Source organism: Chiloscyllium plagiosum, unplaced genomic scaffold (genome assembly GCF_037043375.1).
Source record: "Chiloscyllium plagiosum isolate Xiang-an unplaced genomic scaffold, Cpla_swu_hap1 HiC_scaffold_31, whole genome shotgun sequence".
Taxonomy (NCBI): domain Eukaryota; kingdom Metazoa; phylum Chordata; class Chondrichthyes; order Orectolobiformes; family Hemiscylliidae; genus Chiloscyllium; species Chiloscyllium plagiosum.
Window position 1 is genome coordinate 39,950,939 of NW_028270169.1, and position 27,719 is coordinate 39,978,657.

General features: G+C 39.6%; 1 protein-coding gene across 1 annotated transcript in view; it reads left to right on the top strand.

Annotated features, from left to right (window-relative positions):
* Positions 1-27,719, top strand: part of LOC148141901 (phosphatidylinositol-3,5-bisphosphate 3-phosphatase MTMR4-like) — a 67,443-nt gene that overhangs the window by 25,944 nt on the left and 13,780 nt on the right. Inside the window, exons 7-15 of the mRNA XM_087977132.1 lie at positions 2,366-2,479; positions 6,290-6,471; positions 8,861-8,989; positions 10,696-10,807; positions 15,360-15,555; positions 17,219-17,404; positions 18,456-18,626; positions 18,997-19,148; positions 23,118-24,546. Of these exons, the coding sequence (XP_087833258.1) occupies positions 2,366-2,479; positions 6,290-6,471; positions 8,861-8,989; positions 10,696-10,807; positions 15,360-15,555; positions 17,219-17,404; positions 18,456-18,626; positions 18,997-19,148; positions 23,118-24,546 (2,671 nt within the window). The remainder of the gene's footprint in view (positions 1-2,365; positions 2,480-6,289; positions 6,472-8,860; positions 8,990-10,695; positions 10,808-15,359; positions 15,556-17,218; positions 17,405-18,455; positions 18,627-18,996; positions 19,149-23,117; positions 24,547-27,719) is intronic.

The following is a 27,719-nucleotide window of genomic DNA, read 5'->3' on the forward strand; positions in this document are numbered from 1 at the left end:
ACTGTGTCAAACGCTTTCCTAAAGTCCAAATATACCAAGTCGACTGGCTCCCCTGACCTCCCAACTCTTGTACTTAATGCTCTGATGAATAAAGGAAATATCTTTACTCTCCTATCTACCCACGACTCCACTTTCAAGGAACAATGAACCTGCACTCAAAGGTCTCTTTGTTCAGCAACACTCCCAGGACCTTACTATTAAGTGTGTAAGTCCTGCCCTGATTTGCCTTTCCAAAATGCTTTCCAAAATTTCTTTTTCTTTTGTGATGCAAGTTCTCTGAATTGAGAAATTAGAAAGGTTGTGCGGCAGTAGATGGTGATGTATTGGAATATTGTATTCCTGTAATTAAATAGAGAGCAAAGCAGAAAATCTCAGGGTGAAACATGACAATGAAGGGCCAGACCAACCCATCGGTACTTTTCATTTCCCAAGAGCTAGTTTCATCATTGCTAACTTTACATCAGCCCTTAAATAGAAATGCCTTTACTGCACGTATTCTGCTCTGCTCTATCCAGAAATATTACTTGCCACTTGTCCAGACGGCAGGGCTAATTGCCCAGGGTCTTGTTGCATACGGACATGGATTGCTTCAGTATCTGAGAAGTCATGAATGGTGCTAATGTTGTACAATTATCAGTGAAGGATCGCACTGACCTTTTGACAGAAGGAAGATCATTAATGTAGCAGCTGAAGATGATTGCATCTTGGATGTTACCCTAAGGAACTCTTGCAGAGATGTTCCACTACTAAGATGACTGACCTCATAATAACCATCATCTTTGTGTCGGTATGATTCCAACCAGTGGAGAGTTTTCCTGATGCCTATTGCTGTAGTTTTGTTAAGGTTCCTTGAAATCTCACTAGGCCAAATGTTGCTGTAATGTCAAGGGCAATTGCCCTTACCTCACATCTGGAGTTCAGCTCTTTTGTCCATGTTTGGACCAAGCATATATTGAGGTCAGGAGCCCTGTGGCCCTGGTAGAAACCAAATTGAACCTCAGTGAGTGGATTACTCATTTGCAAGCAGTGTTCATCAAGAGACAGTTGATAGGACTGTTTTGACTGGATAAATTTGTCCCTCTTTTTGTACATAGGACATATCTAGGCAAGTTTTCACTTTTTTCACATTGTTGAGTAGATGCCAATTTAGTTGCTGTACTCTTGGCTAGGGGTATGGCTAATTCTGGAGTGCAAGACCTCCATATATTGTCAAACTTGGCCTTTGCAGCATCCAGTGGCTTCAGCTGTTTCTCAATGTGGACTGAGTTAGATAGGTTGAAGACTGGCACTTGTGATATTGCAGTCCTTAGGAGGATGGTAGAACAGGTCAGCCACTCAGCACTTCTGGCTTAGGATGGATGAAATGTGTCAGCCATATTTTGCATTGATGTGCTGGGCTCCTTTATCAATGAGGATTCTTGTGAAGCCTCCACCACCTGTTGGTTGTTTAGTGGCTCCCCAGCATTTGCAACCGGACGTATCAGAACTGCGGAGCTTAGATCTGATCTCTTTTTTGTGGGATTCAGTGGGACTTCAGCTTTCAAAATTAGAAAAAGAGGGGGGCAGTGGCTGTTTCTCCCTGTGGCACATTCTCTCTGTCTGTGTTCAACACCATTTACAGTGCAAACTGAATGACATGACCTTTCTCTGAAAATATTGTAGACTTAATAAGTCCAGTTAAGTAGCTTATGTTAGAGTCATAGAGCTCTACAGCATGGAATCAAATGCTTCAGTCCAACTCATTCATGTCAACTAGATATCCTAAATTCATCTAGTCCCATTTGCCAGCATTTGGCCCATATCCCTTTAGCTCATCCTATTCATATACCCAACCTCTAAAACCTCAGTCGATATGATAGGTATACTGGGAGCCACTGCTTCTATTGCACACTCTTTACACGTTGGACCCAGGTCTGGATTATGGGGACTGATAAGTTTGTGCAGTGTTACCTGGAACCATTTCACGCTGGAATTCTAGTGTATATGTATACTGTAAGTAATGTTTGTGTGGTCTCATGAAAACATGGAAGATTAGAACTAATATCTATAAAGATGACATTTATGCAGGGGAACTGAAGTCCCAAAGTTCGTACGGTGTAGTGTACATATGGAATGCTAAAAATATAATGTGGGGAACATTACGTAAACATTTACTCTGGAATTATGGTGGATGTAATGCATAGACACAGTGCTCACTGTTTCATTTGCAATGTTGTGGACCAAACTGCAGTGTGGTTTAACAAGTGTTGGAACTCAATTATAAATTTGTTTTGTGTCTTCAGATTGATCATTTATTGTCTATATTTCAAGCATAAGGCCGTGTTGAAACAAACCCACCTAATTCCTTGTTGTATTCAATTTGCAGGTTGTGTGCTAGTTATCCCCAAAAACTGTTAGTTCCAGTGTGGATCACGGATAAAGAATTGGAAAGTGTAGGGACCTTCAGATCTTGGAAAAGGATTCCTGTAGTCGTTTACAGGTGAACTTCTTAAATGTTAATTATGACTTCTTTCTTAGCTGTAAAGAACTCCGTTTGAATGCATTTATATTCCAAAATGACCGAATTAGTTGGATTTATCAGTTTCCGACATCATGTTGTTAATGAGTTCCATTTGTTGACAGTCTCCAAAAGATAATTAAATAACAAAACTGACAACTGCCTTACTTATGGACCTTACAAGTCACTGATAAAATTTAAGAGTTTGTTTAGAAGTTGAAGGTTCTAGAATACATTTAAGCCAACTGTTTAATCTATCTATATGAAGAGTAATGAGCTCTCCAAGTATTGTGATAACATTTCTCCCTCAGTATCTTTTTTTTAAGAAAAGACTGCATGCAGTCCCCAATGTACAAATGTCTGAGTTATGAATACTATTACAACAAACTACGATTTAACCAGCACTTTAAGAAGTGGCACTCTTGATAAACTGGCAGATATTATATACCTCAAATACTGCAAAGTTTACAGTATTATTCTGTCCTATTATCATAGTTTTTAAATTTATTTGCCTTACTTGTTAAATCAAAATATGAACAGTTGATTTAATTTTGAGTCAGTTTCTCAAGTAAGTCAAGAACAGCCTGTAATATTAGCCCAGACCTGTTGGGGCCGGCAGAGTCAAGAGATGATGCTTATAAAGAATGACAGCTGAAAGAGGCAGCACCTCGAAAGCTAGTGCTTCCAAATAGACCTGTTGGATTTTAACCTGGTGGTATATGTTTTTTAACTTTGTCCACCCCAGTGTAGCACTGGCACCTGCAACACATGCCTCATTGTGGTCTGTTTCCTCCTGGAATGAAACACAACAGGTATTAAGGGCTATGAAAGTGTAGAAGTACAAGTGTAGAACTGTTCTGAATGAGTGAGTAGGCAGTGCAAAAAGCATGCAGAGCAAATGGTTGGGGTTGATGAGAGCGAGTGGGGGTCATGCTACAGGCAATAGTGAAAATATGCCTTGATGTAGCTGGGTTTAGTAGCAGAAATAGAATGAGCTATTGGACAGAAGATGGTGGCATCTGCACAGGAGGAGTGAAGAAGGACATTGATATTTTTGCAGTGCTCTTCATTCCTTTAGATAGCTGAGACTGTTTTAACTCTGATATTTGGTTCAGGCTGACTCAGTTTTGTGCTGATGCTTCTACTGCTAGTTCTGGGGAAGAGCAAGTTCCAATTTGGCACCACCCCATCTAGGACCTCCATGACCCTGCTCACAAAGCAGGACCATAATTTCCCCCTTTATGCGATGTCCTAGACAAATGTCAGAAACAATGTAAGACCACTCCAGACAGACAGTGTTTGTCTGAGTGTGCAACAAGCTTTGAAAGATGATGGTGGGCGCAAGAGGTGTGGTAAATCCTGATATGGTAAATCCTTATGGTCTTATAAATTCTTGATGTCACAAGGAATTAAGGGCTACGGGGAGAATGCGGGTAAGTGGAGTTGAAATGCCCATCAGCCATGATTGAATGGCGGAGTGGACTCGATGGGCCGAATGGCCTTACTTCCACTCCTATGTCTTATGGTCTTATATCTTCTGAAAGGCAAGTTGTTCTTGGAACTCCTCACAGGAAGTTGAGGTGGGAATAGACCGTGAAAGATGTCATAGCGTCATGGTTAGAAAGTAAGGAAGTGACTTTTGCAAAATAGGATGAGAGAAGTCAGTAGGCCTCACTATGACAAATTCTCAAAGAAACCCTGCAATTTGACACTTGTTCAAACAAGTGTAAGATTCAGTCCTATGTTTGTTTCTGCCTGCCAAGATAAATTCCTGGAAAGGAGTCTATTTTACCGCTCTTGCTGAATTACAACCTTTCTATAATGGTTCAAGTACCAAGGTCCATAAACTAAATTAATAACTTGTAAATAAAAATGTTCATATTTTAATCTAATGGCTAACAAGTTGTGAAATAAATCATGAGAAAGGCACATAGTTAAAAACACCTTTTGCAACAACCTGACGTAGACCTTGTAGAATCCTTTTTAGCTGCTTGTAAAATGCCCAAAGTTTGTTTAAACACATCAGTATTGGAAATGAACTTCAATAACGTGCTATGATGCTTAGTGTTCAGTTTTATCTCTCTTATGTTTGAGAAAAGATGATAAAACCTATTGTTTTTAAATATATTCTAAGAGCAGGACCCAGAAAGCATAGAAAATACTGAACATGTACAATAACCCAGTGCACACAGCCTGTTCAATGCATCTCAAACCCTAACCCTAATCCATCTTTATCCATGGAGTAAAAGCATTGCTTAATTTAGTATTGAGCTTAACAGATTCAAGCATCCCAACTCTACATCCTAATCGCCACACTTCTACACCACGCATGACCTTAGTCTTTCTGAGTGAGAATGAACAAAAATAATGCATATTTGTGCTGCTGAGCCCTGACTAGTGACCTTATTGAAAATTATATGGAAATTAAAAAAGTGTTATCAATGTGGTTAAGTGTGTAATATGTAAACAATGTAAAGAAAAATAGTTTTTGGTGGTTGAAGGGTATGCTCGTTCTAAAAGACTGTTAAAGAAGAATAAACTGACATTGTTTAATTTCAGTGACACAAGCCAGAGACCGAACAGTTGCTTTGGTTGTTTGTGTTGCAGCTTATTGTTGAAACTAATATTCCTTAAATAATTTCCCATTTCATGAATTTGCTTGTTACCAAATATATGTTTATTCATTAAGAATGGCCAAACCACTGTATCCTGCTGTTTCTGCTGCAAGCTCTTCTCCAGCCCATAGCAGATATCCCCACATCGTAACAGAAAATGACATGTGCACAGTTATTCAATATACACAGATTTATTGGTGAAGCTCCAATACTACGACACAGATGTCAAAATACTGATAGTCATAGTCCATTCACAGTTTCCAAAATTCTGGATTTAGCACAGAAAGAACTTGGAAACACTGTTTTAAAGTTAGGGGTCGCTCTTTTAGGGCAGAGATGAGAATTTGTTTTTCCTGAGGGTTGTCCAGCTTTGGAATTCTTGGCCTCAGAAGGCAGTTCATTGAATAATCTTAAAACAAGGCTAGGTAGATTTTCAGTAGGCAAGGAATCAAAGCTTGTCGAGGATAGATGAGATCAGGTCGCCCACGAACTTTCTGAATGTCTGAATAGACTCACTGCCAAATTGCCCTACATCTGCTCCTAACTCTTATATTTGTATGTCATGACCACTTAAGCACAGTACAGAAGCTAGCTAGCATCTGTGCAACAACACCGCAACAAGTGTTTCCGTGTGAGAGAGAACTTTTAAAAAGGGAGCGAAGGAACAAAAGGCTGTGGAGGATATCTTCAAATACTTGATGGATAAGTTTGAAATACAAGTACTCTTGGCTACATTTTCTGTTTTCAGCCCATGATTTTGAATTCACTTGAATAAAAACAGAAAATTACATGTGCACAATTATTCAATGTATGCAGATTTGTTGGTGAGTTTCCATACTAGGACATGGAAGTAGAAATACTGATAGCCATAGTCCATTCACAGTTTCTAAAATTCTGGATTTAACAGTTAAGTTTTGGTTTACATTCAGTTACAGGTGCAATGCTACTATTGCCAGTTATCGAAATGCATTATCATGTCGTGCATTCTTGTTGAGCTGCCCAAGGAGTGCTGTTGAGGGCCGAAGGGCCTGTACTGTTCTATGCTCTGCGCAATTGCATGTGTGTGAGACTTGTGCTGAATGTTTTGAATGGAAAATTATCTGAAATATTTCACATCTTTCTGGTGCACCTGTTTGCAATGTCTCCACATACTAAAACTTAATTTTTTTTTCTTCAGGCACCTGCGGAATGGTGCTGTGATATCACGTTGCAGTCAGCCTGAAATCAGTTGGTGGGGCTGGAGGAACGCTGATGATGAATATTTGGTGACATCCATTGCTAAAGCCTGCATTTTAGACCGAGGAAAACTGAGTGGAAAGAGCAGAAATGAGGGAAATTGTTTGTCCGACACTGACTTTGGTGAGATTGCAGACTAGAAACCTACCTTATGCCTAATTGAGAAACTTGAGCAATTTATGTCCCAGATTGCTTTGCTTTGTATCTCCTCTCCTTACCATATGCTAATTCATAGCTACCTTCCTGCACCTCTTCAAAGTGGTCATTTAATGTCAATTAACCTAAGTGCTCTGTAGAGACAGCCCAGTGAATTTTATTCTTTGCAACAATGTTGATACATATCCTCCCCTGTAGATGGCATTACATAGCTAGAAAGTAGGATTTTCTTCACATACTTAAGGCTACAGGTGCAAAATGAATAATTGAGCACGCAGCACTAGCTTATAAGTCCACAATTATTCAAAATGTTGGTCCCATAAGATGATGACATCAAAATTTAAGCAATTGTACTGGGATGAGACCTACAAAGTACTCTCCTTTTCCATCTGCAGAGGAATAGGAAGTCCTAAGTGGAATTTAAATAAATGTAAAGAAAGGAAGTAATATAGATGTATTTCAGATTTAATGAAATAAAACGTGGTGCTGTTTACTGATGGAATACTGCTTCATAACCATGATCTTCCACAATGTGGAATATATCCCACCTACATCATTGAGGATAACAGATATTTTGTTGCAGGAAAGGAGGGATAGCTGAAGCAATCAGCCGCCACTAACTTTTGTCAGATCCGAAAAGTTGATGTATTATTGTAAAGCTATACTCCCAGGACTCTTCCCAACTTCCAGCTGCCATCTGTGTCTGGTGGATAGTCTGTTGCCAACAAGGATTGAGAAAAGAAATAGAGGCAGCTTGATCCTTTGAAAAAAGAAAAGATTAGGAGCACCAGTGCATGGAACTTATGTTACAAGGATTGACAGGTTAGATGCAGCCAAGCTGTTTGCTCTGGCTGCGGGGCATTTTGGAACTAGAGTTTATGTTCTCAGAACAAGTGATCAATTGGCCATTCACTCAAGAGGGTGAGTCCTTGGAATTACCTATCCCAAAGGGCTGTAGACCCTCAGTGATTAAGCAGATTGAAGGCAGAATTTGACAAATTTCCAAATATTAAAGATGTGAAAGGATATGAGAATAGTGTGAGAAATTATGTTAAGGTGAAAGATCAGCCAATATCTCGTTGAATGGCAGAGCAAATTTGATAGACTGGGATTACTTCTTCTGTTCCAATTTCCTATGTTCCGTGAGTTTCAGTGGATTTCCGAAAAAGCAACAAATGGGATCAGGAACCAGTTCTGTCAGGTTTACAATCCATATTTAAAATTGCCAGAAATTGCAATTTTAGAATTACACTTCTTGAACTTTGTCCCTTGGGATCCCAGCTTGCTCTTGAAAAGTTCTTAGGCTACTTCATGAGATCAAACTAGATCTCCCCTGCTCAGAGATCTCAGAATCTGCTGATTTCCAAATATTTACTACTAAAGATTGCAGGAGAAAGTGAGGACTGCAGATGCTGGAGATCAGAGCTGAAAATGTGTTGCTGGAAAAGCGCAGCAGGTCAGGCAGCATCCAAGGAACAGGAGAATCGACGTTTCGGGCTTAAGCCTTTCTTCAGGAATCCTGAAGAAGGGCTTATGCCCGAAAAGTGATTCTTCTGTTCCTTGGATGCTGTCTGACCTGCTGCGCTTTTCCAGCAACACATTTTCAGTACTAAAGATTGCTGCCAATCAGTTACCTGTCACGAAAACTGCTTTTGGTCTTTGACCTTGGAAGACCAGCATGTCAGTCTGAACTCAGTCACTTCAGGTGTGGGGTCCTTCTGATGCACCACTGTAGATTGAGGGAAGAAGACTGTAATCTTCAACAGATTTTTTAACTGACCATTTTGTCAGAATTTGAAGTAGAGAGTCACAGCAGCAAGTATGTCTTTTTAAAAATTAACTTGTGGGATGTGTATGTTGCTGGTTGTCCTTAGTTGTCCTTGAGAAGATGGTGACAAGATGCCACCTTGAACTGCTGCAGTTTATGTGCGATAGGTAGACCCACAATGCCATTTGGGAGGAAGTTTCAGGATTTTGACCTCATGACATGAAGGAACAGTGATGTATCTCCAAGTCAGGAAGTTGAGGGGCTTGGAGAGGAACTTTGTAGCTGGTGATGTCCCCATGTAGCTACTGCCCTTGTCCTTCTACATGGAATTGGTCATGAATTTGTAAGGTGCTGTCTAAGGATCTTTGACAAATTTCTGCAGTGTTTCTTGCAAATAGAACACAATGCTGCTTTTGAGCCTACTGGCTTGCCATAATTCTCCTTGTGAATTCTGTTTAATTTCTAATGGTGGAATTATTTGTGTGTTATCGGTTATAGTTGGAAATGATAGCTGATGTTACTGCCCACTAAGGATCAAATTGATCACTGGAATGAAGTTAGAAATTAAAATGTAACAATCTCTTCTAGATTCATCCATATCCTCAGGTTCTATGGCGGAGGTTGGAGGGGCCCCACAGAAATTGCTTATTTTGGATGCAAGATCATACACTGCCGCTGTAGCCAACCGAGCGAAGGGTGGAGGTTGTGAGTGTGAAGGTATGCATTATGTGTTAACACAGCTTGTGCTCCTGATCCTGAGATATACCTCAAATCCTTTGCTCCATCAATTTATACTGATCAAGCTTTAAGTAGAATATGGTAGGAGAGTTTTTGTTTGCCTACATAGACTGTAAGGATAAAGACTAGCGTGAGCATGATCAGGATGTAATTCCTCAGAAGCGGAAACCTAGGGGAAGCTTAGTGTGCATGTCTCAATTTATAGGAACTGTTCCAGTCAATTTGTTCATCTGTCTGAGGTTAGTAGATCAAACTTCTAAATCCTTAAACTGCAGCTATCAATAGATAACATTAAGAGTCATCTTCCTGAAAGTGCCATGTATATGAAGATTGATTAATTTTAAACCACTTAAAAGTTAGCTTCATTACTGAAAGTATCATTGGATGTGGTTTTAAAAATTAAACATACCCAGCAAGTATTTATGTGCACTCAGTGTTCTCCTTCTGAAGCCAAGCTGATCATCTTAGAGGGCAGCTCAGAAAGCATGTTTTGTTGATGTATAGCAGCAGAAAACATGTTACTTAAGAAACAATACAGAAGCTGTTCAGAAATTTAGAACACCTCATATCTTTTAGCTAGCACCAGCTCCTGGGATTGCTGTTTGAAGCATAGGATCCAAAAGAAAGAAATCTATATTCTGAGTTGTTTGTTAGCACATATTAAGTGAATTGCATTAATATAAATTTTTAATATTTTTATTGGTTTTAGTTTTGAAGCATTTCTTAGAAGGCAGGGTATAAACTTGAATGTATGATTTTTACTTCAGAGTGCCATAAATCAGAGGGACTGCATCTTTCAGAGGATAGATGTTAGCATACATTATTCCTTTGGCTATATTGGATTTTTGATTTTAGATTTGGCCTGGGGAATTGGGCATGAATGAAATGTGAAAAGACATTTTAAGATGTTTGATGTTGTCTTGTTTGGCGCAATCATTATATTTAGTGCCTTGAAATCCATAGATAATGTTGCAACACTAAACTTACTTGAAATGATAGGAGTTGAGTAATGAGTTTTGACTTTGAAAAGAAGGCAAAAATCGAATCGCTGGTTTCTCTCGCAGACCGATCAGAACACAGAATTGTCTCTCCAATTCAGTATTGGAAGCCAATTAACTATGATCATTTAATAACCAATTGAATACTTCAATAAAGGGTCTTTAGGATCATTCTGGTTGGATGAATTAAAATCAGTCATATGGGTCTTACTTGTAAAATTATGACAGGAATTGATGATTATTTTCCTTGCCTTATATTATGTTACGCTAGCATTGTATACCAGCGTTCTGGGGAGACTGTGTTTAATATGGCAGGCTAGTTATCCACGCTTTGTATCAGGTTCAGCTTGTTCACATATTGATGAGCACCTCTGGAGTAAACCAATCACTTGAACAGCCATTACGTGCTGCGCTGATCAGAATAATAGGCTTTCACGAGAGAGTAAACTTGTTAAGCTGAATAATTCCTTTACCTCTACTTATCTTTGTGAACTGCGGTTTCGTGATCCATGTAACCTATTAATTGGAGGATTGAGATTTGGCTAGGCTTTTTTCTGTAGACCTTGATAAGGTCTGCACTGTTATGTCCATCACAGGCAATGTGTAAATGTTCCCTGCATCCTAGACAGTACCACCAGTGTTGCTACCTACTCCACCCTGATTTTCTGACTCTTGTATTTACTGCAGAATATTATCCAAACTGTGAAGTGATGTTTATGGGAATGGCAAACATTCACTCAATCAGGAACAGCTTCCATTCACTCCGAGCTGTCTGCAGTCAGATGCCAGATCCTGGAAAGTGAGTGCCATATTTCTACCAGTGTAAGCAGTTTCGGGGACTAAGTTACATATACACCTATCTCATTACTTGTTCTCTTCAGAACATACAATCTTTGACTAATATGTATGCAGTTTTACAAAGCATGTGCTGACTGAATTGTGTGTATGTACATATAAATGGTTAATTTCTTAGCATATTTTTTGTAGAGTTAAAAATCTCCCACAGGGAGAAAGAAAAATGAATGGTAAACAAAACAGATGAAAAATCTTATTAAAAGGTGTGTTTTTAAGTAATGAGGAAGGGTTAATGGAAAGAAGATCTGAAGGAAGAAATTTGTGTGTAGGCAGTTGTAAATGGATATATTCGTTTTGCGTTAGTAGGAATGTGATAACTACTCTCGAGTGAACTTTAACAAACTTTATTAAACATAACTATTTACAAAGCACAGTAAAAGGGGACATGCTGCTGCACCCTAATAGAATTGGCCATCATTTCTGTGAGATCTGGTGTCATGATGACATAGTTCCATTTGTACCTGCTCAGTAGCAATCCTGAGAGTAATGATACAATTCCCTTTATATCTTGCCGAAGTTCCTTTATTGTATCCCATTTAACAGCTAGCATTTAACTAGTTGCAGTTGACTCTTTATTCCACTTGCCCAGCTACCCCCATCCACCCTCCATAAGTCTCTGATTGGCGGCATTAATCTCCAGCAGAATTCTCAGCTTTCAGTAGGGCATATGGGATGCACGGTCAGACTTATTGTCTGGGAGGGTGAGCACAGGAATGACCGTTGCACTGCAGCTTAGAGTGTTTCAGTAACTCCCTCAAATAAAAGTGCATCATTGTCATTGAGGAAAGATACTTGTGGATCAGGGTCTACACAGGTTTTCTGAAAAGCACTGTGATCTGCAGGCATAATGCCCAATTTAATTTACTCCCAGATTTTTTTCAGAAGGTCATCTTTATACTGCAGATGAACTTCATCCCGAACACTGTGTCACACTGATAGTCTTCTGCAAACCTGAATTCCTTTCCTTCTGAGGAGTGTCTTTTTTAAGTATAAGATCGTCACTCAATTGCAAGTGAAAATTTTCATCAGCTAATAGTGCACAGTGATTTTTGGGTTTTGGCCATCTCCAAAAACCCGAGACAGTTGCCTCCTTCAATATGTTGTACCATTTGCAAGAGAATATTGGCCATCTCCGCAATTAATTCCTGGAAACATGCTTCAAGTTTTGATTTTGTAGTCTCTAAGGTTTGATTGCATTGTGTTGCTGCCAAGAAATGGACTTTTCGGTCAACTATCTTTTTATTTATTTAGACTTCAACAATTGTTGTTGAATTGTGAGATGTTCAAGATCTTAGATGCTCTAATCTAAGCTCTGTCAAAGGCATTCCATGTTATTTTAAAGCTGTAAACGTAGATCCCTGGGTAAAACATCTCAAGGGAGTATGTCACATGTTGATGTTTTGTGTATATACGTAATGCAACTCATCAATTTCACTTACTTCCATTGGTGACTGAACTAGTGAACAGTTTTGCTTCTGCATGCCTGTAGTGGTTCGACTGTCTAGACAAGGAGAAGTTTCTTCTGACTGTGACTGCAGTTGCTGTTCATGCCTCTCCTTGGTAGACTCTCTGAAGTAGGGAAAACAGCCTTATCTCTTTTTGTTTTTGTTACCTCCTCCATATAAGGATTGATTCTCCTTTTACAAGAGACAGCTGAGGTTTCTGGAACTGTCAGCTGAATCCATGATTTCAAATCCCATAAAATGAATGATGTTGGTCCCCGAAATATATCCTGAAAGAGCAAGCCAGTGTCTGCAATGTCTTCTGGCGGCTGGTCACCATCTTTGGTACTTTTGTACCCTTGACTTCTGTAGCTTCTCCTTTGAAAGTTATTATTGGAAAAACTGCCTTTGTCGTCCTAACGCTGGAGAGTCAGCAGTGGTGAGTGATACTTGGCAAATTGAATCAACATGGAGATAGTTAGAACTGCACGTGCTGGAGATCAGAGTGGATAAAGATTAGATTAGATTTCTGACAAAGTGGAACTGGGCGCTTCAGCGCAACAAGTCTCCACACCAGACCCATTCCCCTCTCCTATATTTACCCCTAACTAATGCATCTAACACTATGGGCGATTTAGCATGGCCATTTCACCTGACATGCACATCTTTGGATTGTGTGAAGAAACTGGAGCACCTGGAGGAAACCCACGCAGACACGGGGAGAATGTGGAAAGTCCACATGCAGTTGCCTGAGGTGGGAATTGAACCTGGGTCCCAGGCGCTATGAGGCAGCAGTGCGAACCACTGAGCCACCATGCTGCCCCAAGAAAAGCAATGACAAGCACAGGCCCTGCAAGTGCGAACCTGCCACTTGCGAACACCAGTGATACACCTGGTCAGTGTCGGGATTGAACTCACGACCTTGGCGTATTAGCACCACGCTGTAATCATCTGAGCTAACGGACCTATACAAAACGTGGAGCTGGATAAGGCACAGCAGGTCAAGCAGCAACAGAGGAGGAGGGGAGTTGATGTTTCAGGTCAGAACCTTTCATCAGGACTTGGGGAGGAGAAGGGAACTGCAAAATAAAAGGAGAGGGGGCACGTGTGGGGCAAAGGTGGATGGATGGCGATTGGTGGATGCAGATAGAAGGTGGTTGTGATTGATCATTAGGAAGGGTGGAATGGATAGGTGGTAAGGAAGATGGACAGGTAGGGTCAGGTTAAGGAAGCGGGGTGGAGAGGGAGGGCTGGGCCTGCATTGAGGTAGGAGGTGGGCAAATTTGGAAGCTGGTGAATGCCATGTTAAGCTGTATGGTAATAAACTCCAAGGCAGAAGATGAGGTGTTCTTCCTCCAGTTTGCGTATGGCCTTGTGTTGACGGCTCAGGGGGCCCAGGATCAACATGCGGCCATAAGTGGTGCAAAACCTGACCCACATCTCCCCACTCACCTCTGTCCAAGGCCCCAAAGAATTATTCCAAGTCCGGCAAAGATTCACGTGCATTTTGTCTAACCTGATTTATTGCATCCATTGCTCCCGATGAGGTCTCCTCTACATTGAAGAGACTGAGTGCAATTTCACAGAGCAGTTCAGGGAACATTTATGGCCCAGACGCTCCAATTAACCCCACCTTTCAGTTGCCATCCATTTCAACTCCCCCAATGACATGTCTGTTCTCCACTGTCAACATAAGGCAACACGCTAACTGGAGATAGAACATCTTCCACCTTGAGCGCTTAGAACCATATGGCCTTAATATAGAATTCACCAGCTTCCAAATCTCCTCACCCTTCCCCCTTAACCTGACCCTACCTGTCCATCTTCCTTCCCACTTATCTGCTCCATTCTTCCCACTGACCACTACCTGCATCCACCTATCGCCATCCCACCCATCTTTCCCCAGCCCCATTCCTCTATTTATTTCATTGTCTCCTTCCCCTCCCCCAGTCCTGATGAAAGCTTCTGACCTGAAACATTGCCTCCTCTGATGCTGCTTGACCTGCTGTGCTTTTTCCAGCTCCACTCTTTATCCGGATTGAATCAACTTCAATGCTTCCAGTGTCTTCTAACTGAAGAATATTTTGGGGTGGCACGGTGCTCAGTGGTTAGCACTGCTGCCTCACAGTGCCAGGGACCCGGGTTCAATTCCTGCCTTGGGTAACTGTCTGTGTGGAGTTTGCACATTCTCCCCGTGTCTGCCTGGGTTTCCTCCAGGTGCTCCAGTTTCCTCCCACAATCCAAAGATATGTAGGTAAGGTGAATTGACCATGTTAAATTGCCTGTAGTGTTAGGTAAATGAAAGGGGGTGGGTTGCTCTTCGGAGGGTCGATGTGGGCTTGGGCTAAAGGGCCTGTTTCCACACTGTAGGGAATCTAAAAAAATCTAAATCGAAATCAATGTATGCAACTCTACTTAAAAACAAAGCATAATATCTTGGAATGATATACAGGGTGTCTGTAATCTCTTTTTCTTTGTAGCAAAGTGTAGCATGCAACAGCCCTTTCACTCTGATTTTAGTACCTTTGGTGCCCCCAAATTGAATAGAGGACATTCCAAGGTATTTTTTTTGTTAACCATGGCATCGCCTCCAAAAGATTGCCTGCATCCATCTCTGTACCAATTGGAAGTTTTCTTGTCATTTGTATCTGCACAGCAGAAATTATCCTGTGAGTCTATATGATCAAGCAAGTCAGAATGTTGCAGTGGATTTGGAGCAGATAGATTTTATTTTGTCTCACTGTGTTCCTTACAATTTGGACACACTCAAACTGCTTTGATCAGTGTTTAATTTGCTGCATAGGCGTGATATGATTTCTCTCTGACTCTTACTTTTAGAAAAAGAAAACTGGAAAGTTGGGTTACCATCAGTTGGGTTTCTTAATGGCATCAACTGTCCCCTCTTTCTTCATGTGCTTGTTTTAGTGACATTTCTGAGTCTTGTTCCTTTCACATTACTGCACATACCTTTGCTTAACTGTAATAATTCATTGACCACAGCTGATTTTATTTTTTCCCCTATGATTGATGTATTCCTTTGTCTTTTGTTGACAGTTGGCTTTCAGCTCTGGAGAGCACCAAGTGGCTGCAACACTTATCTGTGATGTTGAAGGCAGCTATACTGGTTGCAAACGTGGTGGACAGGGAAGGCAGGCCAGTCCTTGTGCACTGCTCTGATGGATGGGATCGCACTCCACAGATAGTAGCGCTGGCCAAGATTTTGCTAGACCCTTATTATAGGACGATTGAGGTATGTTCAAGCCTTCTATTAGTGACGTTGATCTCTTTATGGTGCAGTTTACTACATGTTTCGTGCTATGATTTAGAATGCTCCAAACTGACTCGATATAATCCAATTCTGCTGAATGCTTGAAGCCCATTGAAGAGCTCATCTTCATTCCTTCTGACCAAGCTCTTGAAAGTGAAAGATGTTGTGTTTAGGATAATTTCAGGAACTCTGACTTGACTGAAAGAAAAACAATTAGACAATATGTAAAGAAGAGCAATGCACTCAATAATGAAATGAACAATGCTTCTGTCCTCTTTAATAGTTTGAGAGTAAGCTTCAACTGAGAAACTGGACTTCAATATTTTGCTTTTGCTGCATAATTTGTTCAGAATTCTGAGCTAGGGCAGCACAAAAAATTCATAAACAGGACTAAAACTGGGAATAGCTTAACATGAAACAGGCATCCAAAGCTGACCCAGGCAGGTAGGAAAAGGGCAAAGAAATTGAAGCTAGTAAAGTAATTTAAACCGCAACAATCTTCTCATCAAAGGACATAATCATCAAGTAATGTAAAGTTTGTGCTGTTCTTCAGAAATCTTGTCCTGAAGTTCTCTAACTGGATGAAATAGCATTTTAGTGATGCTTAGTCTTTTTATAGAAGACTCCTTTTTGTTAATCCTTATTAAATTTAAGTCAGCACTAATGGCTGGGTCACCAGGTAACTAAGTTTGCTATTTGCATAAGTTTCATAAATGTAACTGCCACCTTTATCGATATAACATGTTAATAAACTTAAAAAAGCAAACATGATCAAAGCTACCCATAGAATTAGGACTCAACGGTACAAAATCCACATCTTGCTTTTTACACATTTTTTTTGTGAGCTTCAGGTTCCTCAAAGATACTCCGTCTGCACTGCACACCTTAACATACCACCAATGCAATATTTTGCATTCACTCCAGCAAACCTATGACCCTTCGCATTGTCAGGTAGTGCTGTTAGCGTTTTGGGCCTGCACATCCTCAGTTTGGTTGAGGTTGCCCAAATCCCTCCCACAAAAGGAACATCACATCCATAAAGCCAAAGATTTTCAGCCCATTGATGGGTTGGATTTGGATGTGGATATGTGACTTATCTATCGTAATTATAGGCAGTGTTGCAACTGGAATGACATTTATTACAATAAAGCTGTTGTTATTATTGTCCAGATATTCATTTTGAAATAATGCCATTCATTCAGAGTAACTGAGTTAGATTTGTGATTGTCATCTAGCACAAAAGTGGTATAAAGGCAGAGGATTTGTTATCGCCATAACAAAGATGCTGTAAATAACTAGCAACAACATGATCTCTCTGACTTCAGAAAAGCATTTATACATTTTTTTTTAATGGGAATGTGATCGTGAAAACATGACTCCATCATTGAATCTAAGGGAAGATAATAGAATGGGAAACCACTGTTAATCTGAAACATTGAAAGTCAGTGGATCCGCTAACATCTGAAACAGACATGGCTATTTAAGTGAAGTCCCAACATCAGAAGTGACTCCAAAATTATTATTTTTTTTCTTTAATTTCCTAATGGGTGGTATTCAAGTTTTAAGTCAATATTGTACATTTTGTCATTTTATTGCATCCTGTCATTAGATTTTGAAATCAGTAATACTGTTTCTTAATTTACAGGGATTCCAGGTTCTGGTGGAAACAGAGTGGCTGGATTTTGGTCATAAATTTGGTGATCGATGTGGCCACTCTGAAAATCTGGACGACTTGAGTGAGCAGTGCCCAGTGTTTTTGCAGTGGCTGGACTGTGTTCATCAGCTTTTGAAGCAGTTCCCTTGTCTCTTTGAGTTTAGTGATGCATTCCTTGTAAGTATTCTATGCAACAAGAATTGTGTTTAATCAATAAACAACTCAGTTTTTACTTCCAAACCAGCTCGCAATTCTTTAATACCTGTAACCTAATAAAATCTCTAAAGTTTTCACAAAAGCATTTATTTATATATAATCTACATAAAGCAATATTAGGACAGATGGCCAAAAGCTTAAATGGAGAAATGTGCTTTAAGCATACCTGAAGGGAAGGAAGAGGGTTAGCCAGCTGCTGATATTTACAGAGGGAATTATTGAGCTGAGAGTCTAAATCACTGAAGGCATGTTCACCGGTGGGGCAGTTGAACTGGAGATGGTCAAGAGGCTATAATTAGATGTGAAGGATTGTGGACCTGGAAGAGATTAAATTGAGAGGTTAAAGCCAAAATTAAACTTCAAAATTGATGTATTGCTTGGCTAAGTGACTGAGATCCAGTGTAAGTCATCAGGCATTTATTAGGGGTAAGGAATGAATTCAACTTGGCAGCATATACCCTTATAAAATGCTAATAACTATAGATCATCTCTCAGAAGAATACTTGGCTCTCTGTAAAACTCAATTCCAAGACAAAGAAATCATTTCCATATCTGACAGACTCATGCAGCAACTTTTTCGTGGGTGAGATGCAAAGAAAAAATTGTTTAATGTGCAGTCACTGTCTCTCTAATAGTCTTAATTTTTTTTCTGGATTTTGTTTGGTCTCACTCAATATTACTGTGATAGTTTGTTCTTTAAAACTTCTTTCTGTGCTCCAAATACACAATCCAGCATAATCCTTGTTTCACCTAGTTATTTATTGAGCTGTCACAACAATAGATACCTTTTGACTCCTCCTTCAGATTTGCTGCATTCATCACAGTTTCAAAACCCAAACTTGGGTATGATAGTTCCTTTTACATTTTGAATCTTGTTCACCTGCTGTTTGATCATGAATTCTTCAGATTTATTTCTCAGTTGATAATATATGGTCAAGTGTTTATTATTAATATTGAAATATATTGTTGGAATTTTGTACCTGAGCCCACTGTCCTATTTATTTCTCCATAGGTAAAGCTGGTGCAACATACATATTCATGTCTCTATGGAACATTCCTTTGTAACAATAGCAGAGAGCGAGAGGCACGCAACATCTATAAGCGCACATGCTCAATCTGGTCACTGTTGCGAACTGGGAATAAAAACTTCCAGAACTACCTATACATCCCCAGTGGCGAAACGGTGAGCACCATTCAAATCAATCCTAGTCAAGGCCACCCTAAACTGGACTGTTGAAATACAAGCCTAAGTCAGTCAGGTAGCATCTGTGGAGAGAAACAGAGTTTACATTTTAGGTTGTGATGCCCTGTCATCAGAACTGATACTGCTTGACCCACTGAGTATTTCCAACTCTTTGTTTTTATGATCCTAAAAGTAAGTTTGTTCTGAGTTATCTCACACAGAGTAGGCCAGGGATAGTATACATGACTTAGAATCACGCTGGGTGATTCTTTTATGTCAATGGTAATCTTTATTGCTGTTATGCAATGACAGATGAGAAATTGTGCTAAAAAATTTTTTTTTGATTAAAAGCTGTAACTTCCTTTGACAGGTTTTACACCCAGTGTGTCACGTTCGGGCACTTCATGTGTGGACAGCTGTGTATCTGCCTATTTCATCCCCATGTGTACCAGCTGGCAGTGCTGATCTCTGCCTTTCCCGAAGTGGAGCAGCAGAGGAACGAAATGGAAAGTCATTGGACCGGTGTGTAGACTGTGTTTACTATTCTGGTCAGTTGTATTGAAGTGCAGTTAATATTTATTGTGCCTTCACAACTCAGATTAATGCAACAGCTTTTAATAAGATTTGGATGCGTTGAGAAACCGATCGTAATCCAGTGAACTTTTAACGGATTCGTGGAGTGGTGCATTTAAGATCCCCATTCTGTCTCAGCAAGTCATATTAAAAACTTTCAAAGAATAATTTACTTGGTTCTACTCATCTACTTTATCCCCATTTTTGTACATTTGGTTTTCCATCAAGTCTTTATCCAATTCCATTTTGAAGGCTACTTTTGAATCTGTATATAAGACTCCATTAAATGGTATGATATATATTCTAGCTTAAAAATGTGTTGCTGGAAAAGCGCAGCAGGTCAGGCAGCATCCAAGGAGAAGGAGAATCGACGTGAAGGGCTTAACGTCGATTCTCCTTCTTCTTGGATGCTGCCTGACCTGCTGTGCTTTTCCAGCAACACATTTTTAAGCTCCTGATCTCCAGCATCTGCAATCCTCACTTTCTCCTGATATATATTCTAACCAGTTGTGCAAAATGTTTGTCATTGGCTGCTGGTTTCTTTCCCAATCACTTTCAATTTGTTCTCTCTAGTTATCAATCCTTGCACTTATTGGAAGCAGTTTCTTTATTTACTCTATCCAAGCACTTTAAACCCATCTATCAAATCCCTTGGCCATCTTTGTTGTAAGAAAAATAACCTCAGCTTCTCCAAGTCATCTATATAACCTTAATGTCTCACCTTTCTTATCCAGCATTTCACCATCTAATGATGTTCCTCTTGAGAGTCAACCCCCCCATAGCTGCTCCATACTCAACAGATGGAGTTGCTGCAAAACTATTGCAGTTAATTTGGAAAAGAGACAAGTTTCGGTGAAGCATTCAGCTTCTCCTGGCAATTGAGAGCAGTAACAGTTGAGCATTGACCAAAATTTGCATTCACTGCCAGTAGGGAAGAGGGAGAGGATGAAGCATCAATTGATGTTGTAGGTAAATCTTTTAAGAGACCAAATGTAACTATAGCTTACAAAGCTGAACTCTACCTCCTAATCATGAAAGACTGTTTCTGAAGAATAACTTTGACAGCCCTGAATTAAACTGCAAGAGTCCTTCAGAAGGGTCACTGGACCTGAAAAGTTAACTCTGGTTTCATTCTGTAGATGCTGCCAGACCTGCTGAGTTTTTCCAGTAATTTCTGTTTTTGTTAATAATTGTTTACTTGTAGCTAGTGTCTATTTGTAAGAAATACTAATTCTTGTTGAGGAGAGAAACCAGGTCCATGCTGTGTCAACCTGGTGCTGAAAGTCAGGCACATTGGGGAATTCTGCATATTTTTAAAAAATCTTTTGCTTTTGTGATAACTCCAGAAAAGGTGAAATTTTATTTCCAGTGTGCTTCCCTGGTGAGGTGACCATATAAGTAACCCCATACATGCCTTATGGAATGTTTTTTGAAAATCCTTCATATGACATTCACCATTTCCACTGATCTACTTTGCTTCTTACACCTTCAGAAACTTATTGCCCTTTCTTAAAACAGTGATGCTAATATATTGTGTGTCTAACCATTTAAAGTTCTCAGAAGTGCTGTACTATCATGATCTCAGTAATAGATTTTATCATTTATCCCTACCACTTAGGTCAAACTAAATAACCATAGCTCCTTATTTTCTCTGTCTCCTTTTCTTGAATATGTCTGATATCTCCAAGTCCACAAAATCATGCCAGAATTTAGAGAATTGTGGAAGATCAGCAATGCATTCACGAGCTGTGTAGGCACTTCTTTTGGAACCATTAATGTATGCCATCAAGCCCAGATGCTTTGTCAACTTTTAGTTGCATTAATTTTTCCAGTACTTTATTTATTTCCCAGTAAAAGCTACTTTGTTTCTCACTCATTAGATCATTAGTCCTCTGCCATTTACTGTGCGTTTTTATGTTTGTATTGTGAAGACAGATGGTAAATGTGTGTCTGGCATTTTTTTTTATTCTCCACTATAATTTCTTTCTCTGCCTCTGAGGAATCCATTTTGCTCCTCTTCATTTTTATATAGTTATAGAAGCCTTTCAATAAATTTATATTTCTTACTGGTTTACTCTTGTATACGATATTTTCCCTCCCAAGTTCTTAGTTATGTTTTGCTGATTTTTAAAACCCTCCGTACACTGTTAGTAATCGATAACTTGCAAACCTCCATGCAAGTCCAGTGTCAGTAGGCATCTGTTCTTGAAATCCTATGATGAGATATGGGATTTTATTGTGAAACAATCCGTAAAGTAATTGTAATGAGAGCAAGTATTTGGAAAGAGCTAAATTCACTAAAAAAAATCATTGGGTGGCTGTGGAGGAAGAAGTTAGAAGCTGCAGATTCTTCTTTGACATGATGTGAATAGTGGGAGTCGGTTTCTTCCCTCCATGTCACGTTCCTTTGGATCGTAAGCATGTTTTAAACTGCTGGTGTTCTTCCTTTCCCTCCCATCTTTTGTGTGAAATGGGAGAACAAGGTCTTCAGACAGTGCTGCTTCCTGTGCTCTGACCAATATTTGTCCTTCAATCAATGTAAACAAAAGAAATTGTCGCACTCCTAAGTGTAAATTGACATTTCCTAAGTTACAGCAGGGGCTGGACTTGAAAAATATTTAATTCCCTCAAAGTTGCTTAGATGGTTGTGGAAGTTACTATAAAATGCAAGATTTATTTATCAGTGAAGTTTCTAAATCCGTTGTCAGCAGTTGACTTGTCCCTGATTGAAATAAGAATTTGAATGACAGAGCCGATTAGTGGAATGAGATGAATGTGCTCTAATCAAGAGCAGGTATTACAATAATCAGGCACCTTGTATATGGTCAATGCTGCTGATTTAAGTTTTTCTGTGCAGGTGAAGCAAAAACATAGATCTTTGAAACAATAAAATTATTCCTGAAAATTAACATTTCTAATCAACAACTTTTAGAAATTTTTTCTGCTGAAATTGAAAAACAAGACCTTGAGGTATTTCATACAAGATGTTTAATTTCAAGCATTTGTTTTCTGTATTTTGTGTCCATCTTTTGAAATCATTAGAAACTTGCTATATCTGACATGGAGTAGACATCTTTAGAGCAAACATAAGATTTTGGAAAGCCCAGATTAAAATATATACCTATATTATATTGAAATTTCTTCATTATTAGACTGGATTGCCACTGCAGACACAGTGGATCTGCCTGCATCAGACATTGTTGTCACTTATAGACTTTAACGATTTTTTGACTGTCCATTCTTTTACTGCCCAAATCTCTCCCCCTAATAGTGTGGGAATTAATTCAGTTTCTGTTATCCCCTCTTGCTTCACTTTCTGTTCTGATCACAGCATTTGACTAGTTTGCTCCATATTTAACCTCTTGTTTAGAAACTCCTATCTTGAAGTGACTGAGATCTAGTCTCCTCTTCTCTTCGTTGAAGCTTTAGAACTGTTGCAAATGCTGCATGTTGAGGATTGGAAACTTGGCAAATCTGAGATTGGCACAAATACCAACATCATCCTGGAGATAATGGAACAGTGGTCATTTCACTGGATTAGTAATCCAGAGGACCCAGTGAATTTTCATGGATGTAGGTTCAAATCCCACCATGGCAATTTGTGAACCTGGATTTCAATGAATAACTTTAGAACTGAACCTCTAACTGAAACCTCTTAACCATGAAACTACCATTGGTTGTCACTTTAAAAAAAAAAATGTCCAATATTCTGCAGGGAAGGATCACCTTTATTTGGTCCAGCCTATATTTGACAAAACTCCACAGCAACGTGGTTGACTCTTAATTGTCTTCTGGAATGGCCTTGTAAACCACTCCATGGACAATGAACAAAGCTCACATTCCACTAAAAAATTTAAAAAGTTAGTTTGAATTTTGCATTTATTGTGTAAATTCTATTGACTCTTTGTTTCTTTTTAGATTACCGAAAGCCCGGTCTGTGGACAATCTTCCTTTGGCTTGTGACAGTGGGACTCCATTGACAAGAACATCCAGTGATCCGAACATAAACCAACATTGTCAGGAAGGATGTCTCACTCCGGAGCCTAAAAACATACCGATGCTGGCTGTACATGATGGCTGTGCTGTGCCTGATGGCCCTGATGCACCTGATGTTTCTGAAAGTGGGGCTGCAACACCACATCCTGAGCAAGAAGTAGTTGGCTTAATACATCCAGTAGAAACAGCAGAGGAAGCTAGAGAAGAAAATCTATTTCATAACCTTCCTCTCCCTAAAGAGGAGGAAGAATTGGCCGAAAGCAGAAATCCGAATGAAAGGACAGAGTACTGCAGAAACCTCAAACCATTAACTCACCCCAAAGACACTCAACAGCAGGAACCTTTACATCATCTTAGCATTAATGTAATAGCCAACAAAGAAACTGAAGAAAAAACACTTAAGGTTACTGCAAAGGATGAAGTAACTCTGGATAAACCAAAAGAATGTAGGGTTTATGAAAATCTCCCAGGTCATGGTGAGCCATTTATATCAAACCCATCTGCAAAGACCATCTCGGGCACTAGTCAGTTATCAGGATATGAGGGCAATCCTGCTTTACAACCCTACCTCCACTCTGTGGCAGATGTGCTTAATATCAAGGAGAAAGTTTCAACTATGCAGAGCTCCACAGAGACTGTGACTGAGGACAGGGCTAAAGCAGATGGTTTCTCTTTCCCCAAAGACTTGAATTTTGGGAAGAATGGTGTCCTGCTTGCAAATGGACTTCAAAATGTAGCAGAACAATGTAAGTTTGGGAGGACAGCAATAGAGAATGTGAGGACTACCAGAAAACACATTTGTCAGAGTCAGTTCAGTGACTTTTCATTATTAGCTTCCAACTGGGAAAATGTACAGGGTTTGGTAAAATCTGCCTATAGCGGAGAGACAAGTCACCGGAAAGTCAAACTGAATGGTTGTCATTATAAAGGACTAAATAATAAGCACCTGAGAGTGGGTTCTGCCATGAGTGGACACTACCTGCTTAAAGAAGAACAATTAGGAGCACTTAAAAGTCTCCGACAATCCCACCAGACCCATTCCAGCCTTTATTCATTAGGATCAAATGTAAAGACTTGTGGTTTTTTCACACACTCCTCTCAATGGAGACAACTTCAACCAGTTGGACAGATTGCTCCCACAACTTTGGAGATGTCACCGAGCTATGTAGATGATGATGGATTACCATTTCCTGTAGATGCTGTTCAACAAAGGTTACGACAAATTGAGGCAACTTACAAGCAGGAGGTAGAATTACTTCGTCGACAGGTTCATGAACTTCAGATGCGACTAGACAGTCAGCAGTACTGTGCATCCCCAGTGGAGCTGGATATTGACTACGGGGATGACTTTGTAAGTGAAGAGAGTCTTTTAACAACTTATGACAATTTTTGTTCAGGGTGACAAAAGAGCATGCCTTTATTTAACAACTTTAAATCCTCAAAGTCCCAAAGACTTCACTGCCTATGAAGTGTGGTGACTGTAATGTAGTGAAGTACAACAGCAATTAGCACACAGGCTAGCTTCATAAATGGCCATGATGTGAAATTCACCATGTCAGATGAAGGATGAATACTGGCAAGAAAGCTGAGAACTCTTCTGATCCCTTTTTTAAAAGTGCTGTGGGATCTTTTGCATTATAGAGGTCCAAAAGGCAGCAACTGTAATAATACAGCAGTCCCTGAAGTCTCACCTTGACTTGCATGCTGAAATTTCTGGCCTCGCACTTAAATTTAGACCCCTTTACCTTGGGCAAGGGTTCCCACACTGGTTCCCATGGCTGATGTCTGACACTTAAGGTATTAAATGCCAATATTAATTATTATCTCAAAAGTTCAGCAACTTTACCCCATTTCTCTTTATCTCAACTAAATTTTTTGACTTCTGCTGAAATGCTTTTCCAAGTTAATAGCTTTACATTACATATTTGTCAGATTCTTCCAATGTAAGGTTGGACATGTTTCAAACCCACTTATTTTTGAGAGCACCTCAGTCATGTCTAACCTTGTTTATCCAAAAGCTTTTTTTTAAGAAACTGGATGGGAGGTATTAAGTCAAGAGAGTTTAGAAAGGGAATTTCAAAGTGTGGTCATAATGTGGTTGAAGGGATAGGTACCGATATCAGGATGAAGAGAATCCATAAACATGGCCAGTTCAGAGGCATATTGAATCAAGGCTGTAACATGAATAAGCTGAAGTAGACTTTGACCATTTCTGCTACTCAACCAGATTGAAGCTAATATGTATCTCAAATCCACCTTCCCTATCCCTTAAACTCCTCATACCAAAGATATTGATTAAACTCGGTGATTGAGCATGCACAGCTCTAGGCTGAAGCTTCAGAACCCTTTGAGTAAAGAGACGTGTCATTTCATAACCAAATAGCCAGCCCCTTATTCTAGGAATCTGACCCATGTTCTAGATATCCTAGCCAGGCCAAAGATTTTCTCACCATTTGATCTGTCAAACCCCTTATTTTTATATGTTTCAATTAAATTATCTGTCATTCGTTTAAACTCCAGGGAATGCAAGCTTATTCTACTCATTGGCCCACTTAAGACAATCCTACATTGCAGGTACTAGTCCATCGAACCATTGTTGCACTCTGTCAGGGGAAGGTATACCCTTCCTTGGCTATAGAGATCAAACTGCACACAGCATTCCAGACGTGGCCCCACAAATGCCCTGTATAAGTGGAGTAAGTTATGTTTATTCTTGTATTGCAATTAATGTTGTAGAGACTGTGTTGGAGCTGTACTGTCACCTGACTAGTAATCCAGATGCCCAGGCTAAGGCTATGAGCAGGTTATGAGTAAATGGGGCTGTTGCAATTTGGAATACAGGCAACAGATGTTAACTATTCTCACGATTACGTTGGAGTCAGCAGTGACTTGTTCAAGACAGCATTTTGCACAGATGTTTAATACCTCTAAGAATAAATAAGTAAAATGATAGATCGATGGATCAGATCTCATCAATGTAGATAAACAGCATCAAGGCATACTATTTAAAGATATTGCTAAGAAACAGAATGTGGAAAGGGAATAAAGGCCAAAGACATGTAATTGTAAGGTTATGGGAAAGTCATTGCTAGAGATGCTCTGAGTATGATTATGAGATCAGTAAATGGCTCACTGAGATAGCTAGCAGAGGTGTGATTGACTGACTGTCCAAACCCCAAGAGATCAGTAGGAGTTAATAAATCACACTCATAAAGAGATGTAATTTGAGTCACACCCATGCATCATTGTCACTGTTAACAGTGAGCTATGGCCTGAATATTTTTCTCTTCCTGTTCTAAGTTACTGAAGTGACATACAGTGACAGCTAATTGTGATCTGGTAATCAAACACAGACTAAGGGCTTTCTAACCTTTTTGGCTTGGCGCGACAGCAAGTTGGGACTTCTATCACTGAACAATTGAGAAGCCTACACTTCCATTTTATAACACTTGGAATGGAGTTCAGTGCCAGTGGATTTTGCAGTCTGTTTCTTGGGTGTAATGCTCCATGTTTTAGTGTGCAAATGCAATTTTCTTTCTTTTCCTTTTCTTTCTCCTATAAGAACATTGTTAGTCGATTCCTTTAACTGTCAGTTAGAAGTAGTCTTCTCCGTATTCTGTTCAACATTTAGTGCGAGAGATAAAGTTGTAATCCAGAAACATTAAGCTACAGTTTGCTCATTGTAACCTAACTATATATAGAGTAGGATTAAACTATTTTCCATATAACAATGGGTATCACGTCCAATTATCTATACTAAATAGCTACTTAAAATCAAGTGTGTGTGTGTGTAAATATGGGACCCCTGAAGAGCAGGACACTTTCTATTGTTCTGCCTCCTCTCGTAATGTGTCTGCTTATAGCTTTCTCTCTGGCCAAATATAGCATCCCTTCATGAAAATTAGGTAAAATTCTGATCCAAAGTCTATAATTTCAACTTGGAGTTCAAGTACTCTTAAGTCACTCTCACTGCAGGAAAATTATGTTAGATTCTCCAGTGATTTTCTTGCATTTCTTCCAAGGTTGTTGTGATATCACTCTAAAAATTTGATTTTTTTTTCATTTGAGGGGGATTGCAATCAGGATCCTGCTCTCTGACCTGACTTCTAGGTGCTGACCTCTAGAGGTTAGTTTGTGCCCTTAAGTGCACAATGAACTCTTCAGAGTGCTTGTGCCCTTTTAAAATCATCTCTGCAATTTTCCCACAGACTTTTGTTTTTCTTGCTCTTACTCTGGTAATGTCCCTCACTTTAGCAGAAATCTCTTCTGGTTTGGGTACACTTCCTGAACAATCCCCAACATAGGTAAATGGGTCAGGTAGCAGAATTTCTAATTTACCAAAAACCTTTAATCTGTGTCCATAACTTTGTAAACAAAATGAATCTGTGGTGTCCACAGTGTGGAACTTGCTGCAGCATGAAACATAACTAATGTGGATTTGGTAGTTTGTGTTGTTAAAGTTATCTGATTTTCTGTGCGCGTGTGTATAGAAACAGTATGGGGTTTAATGTATATGGTATGAAT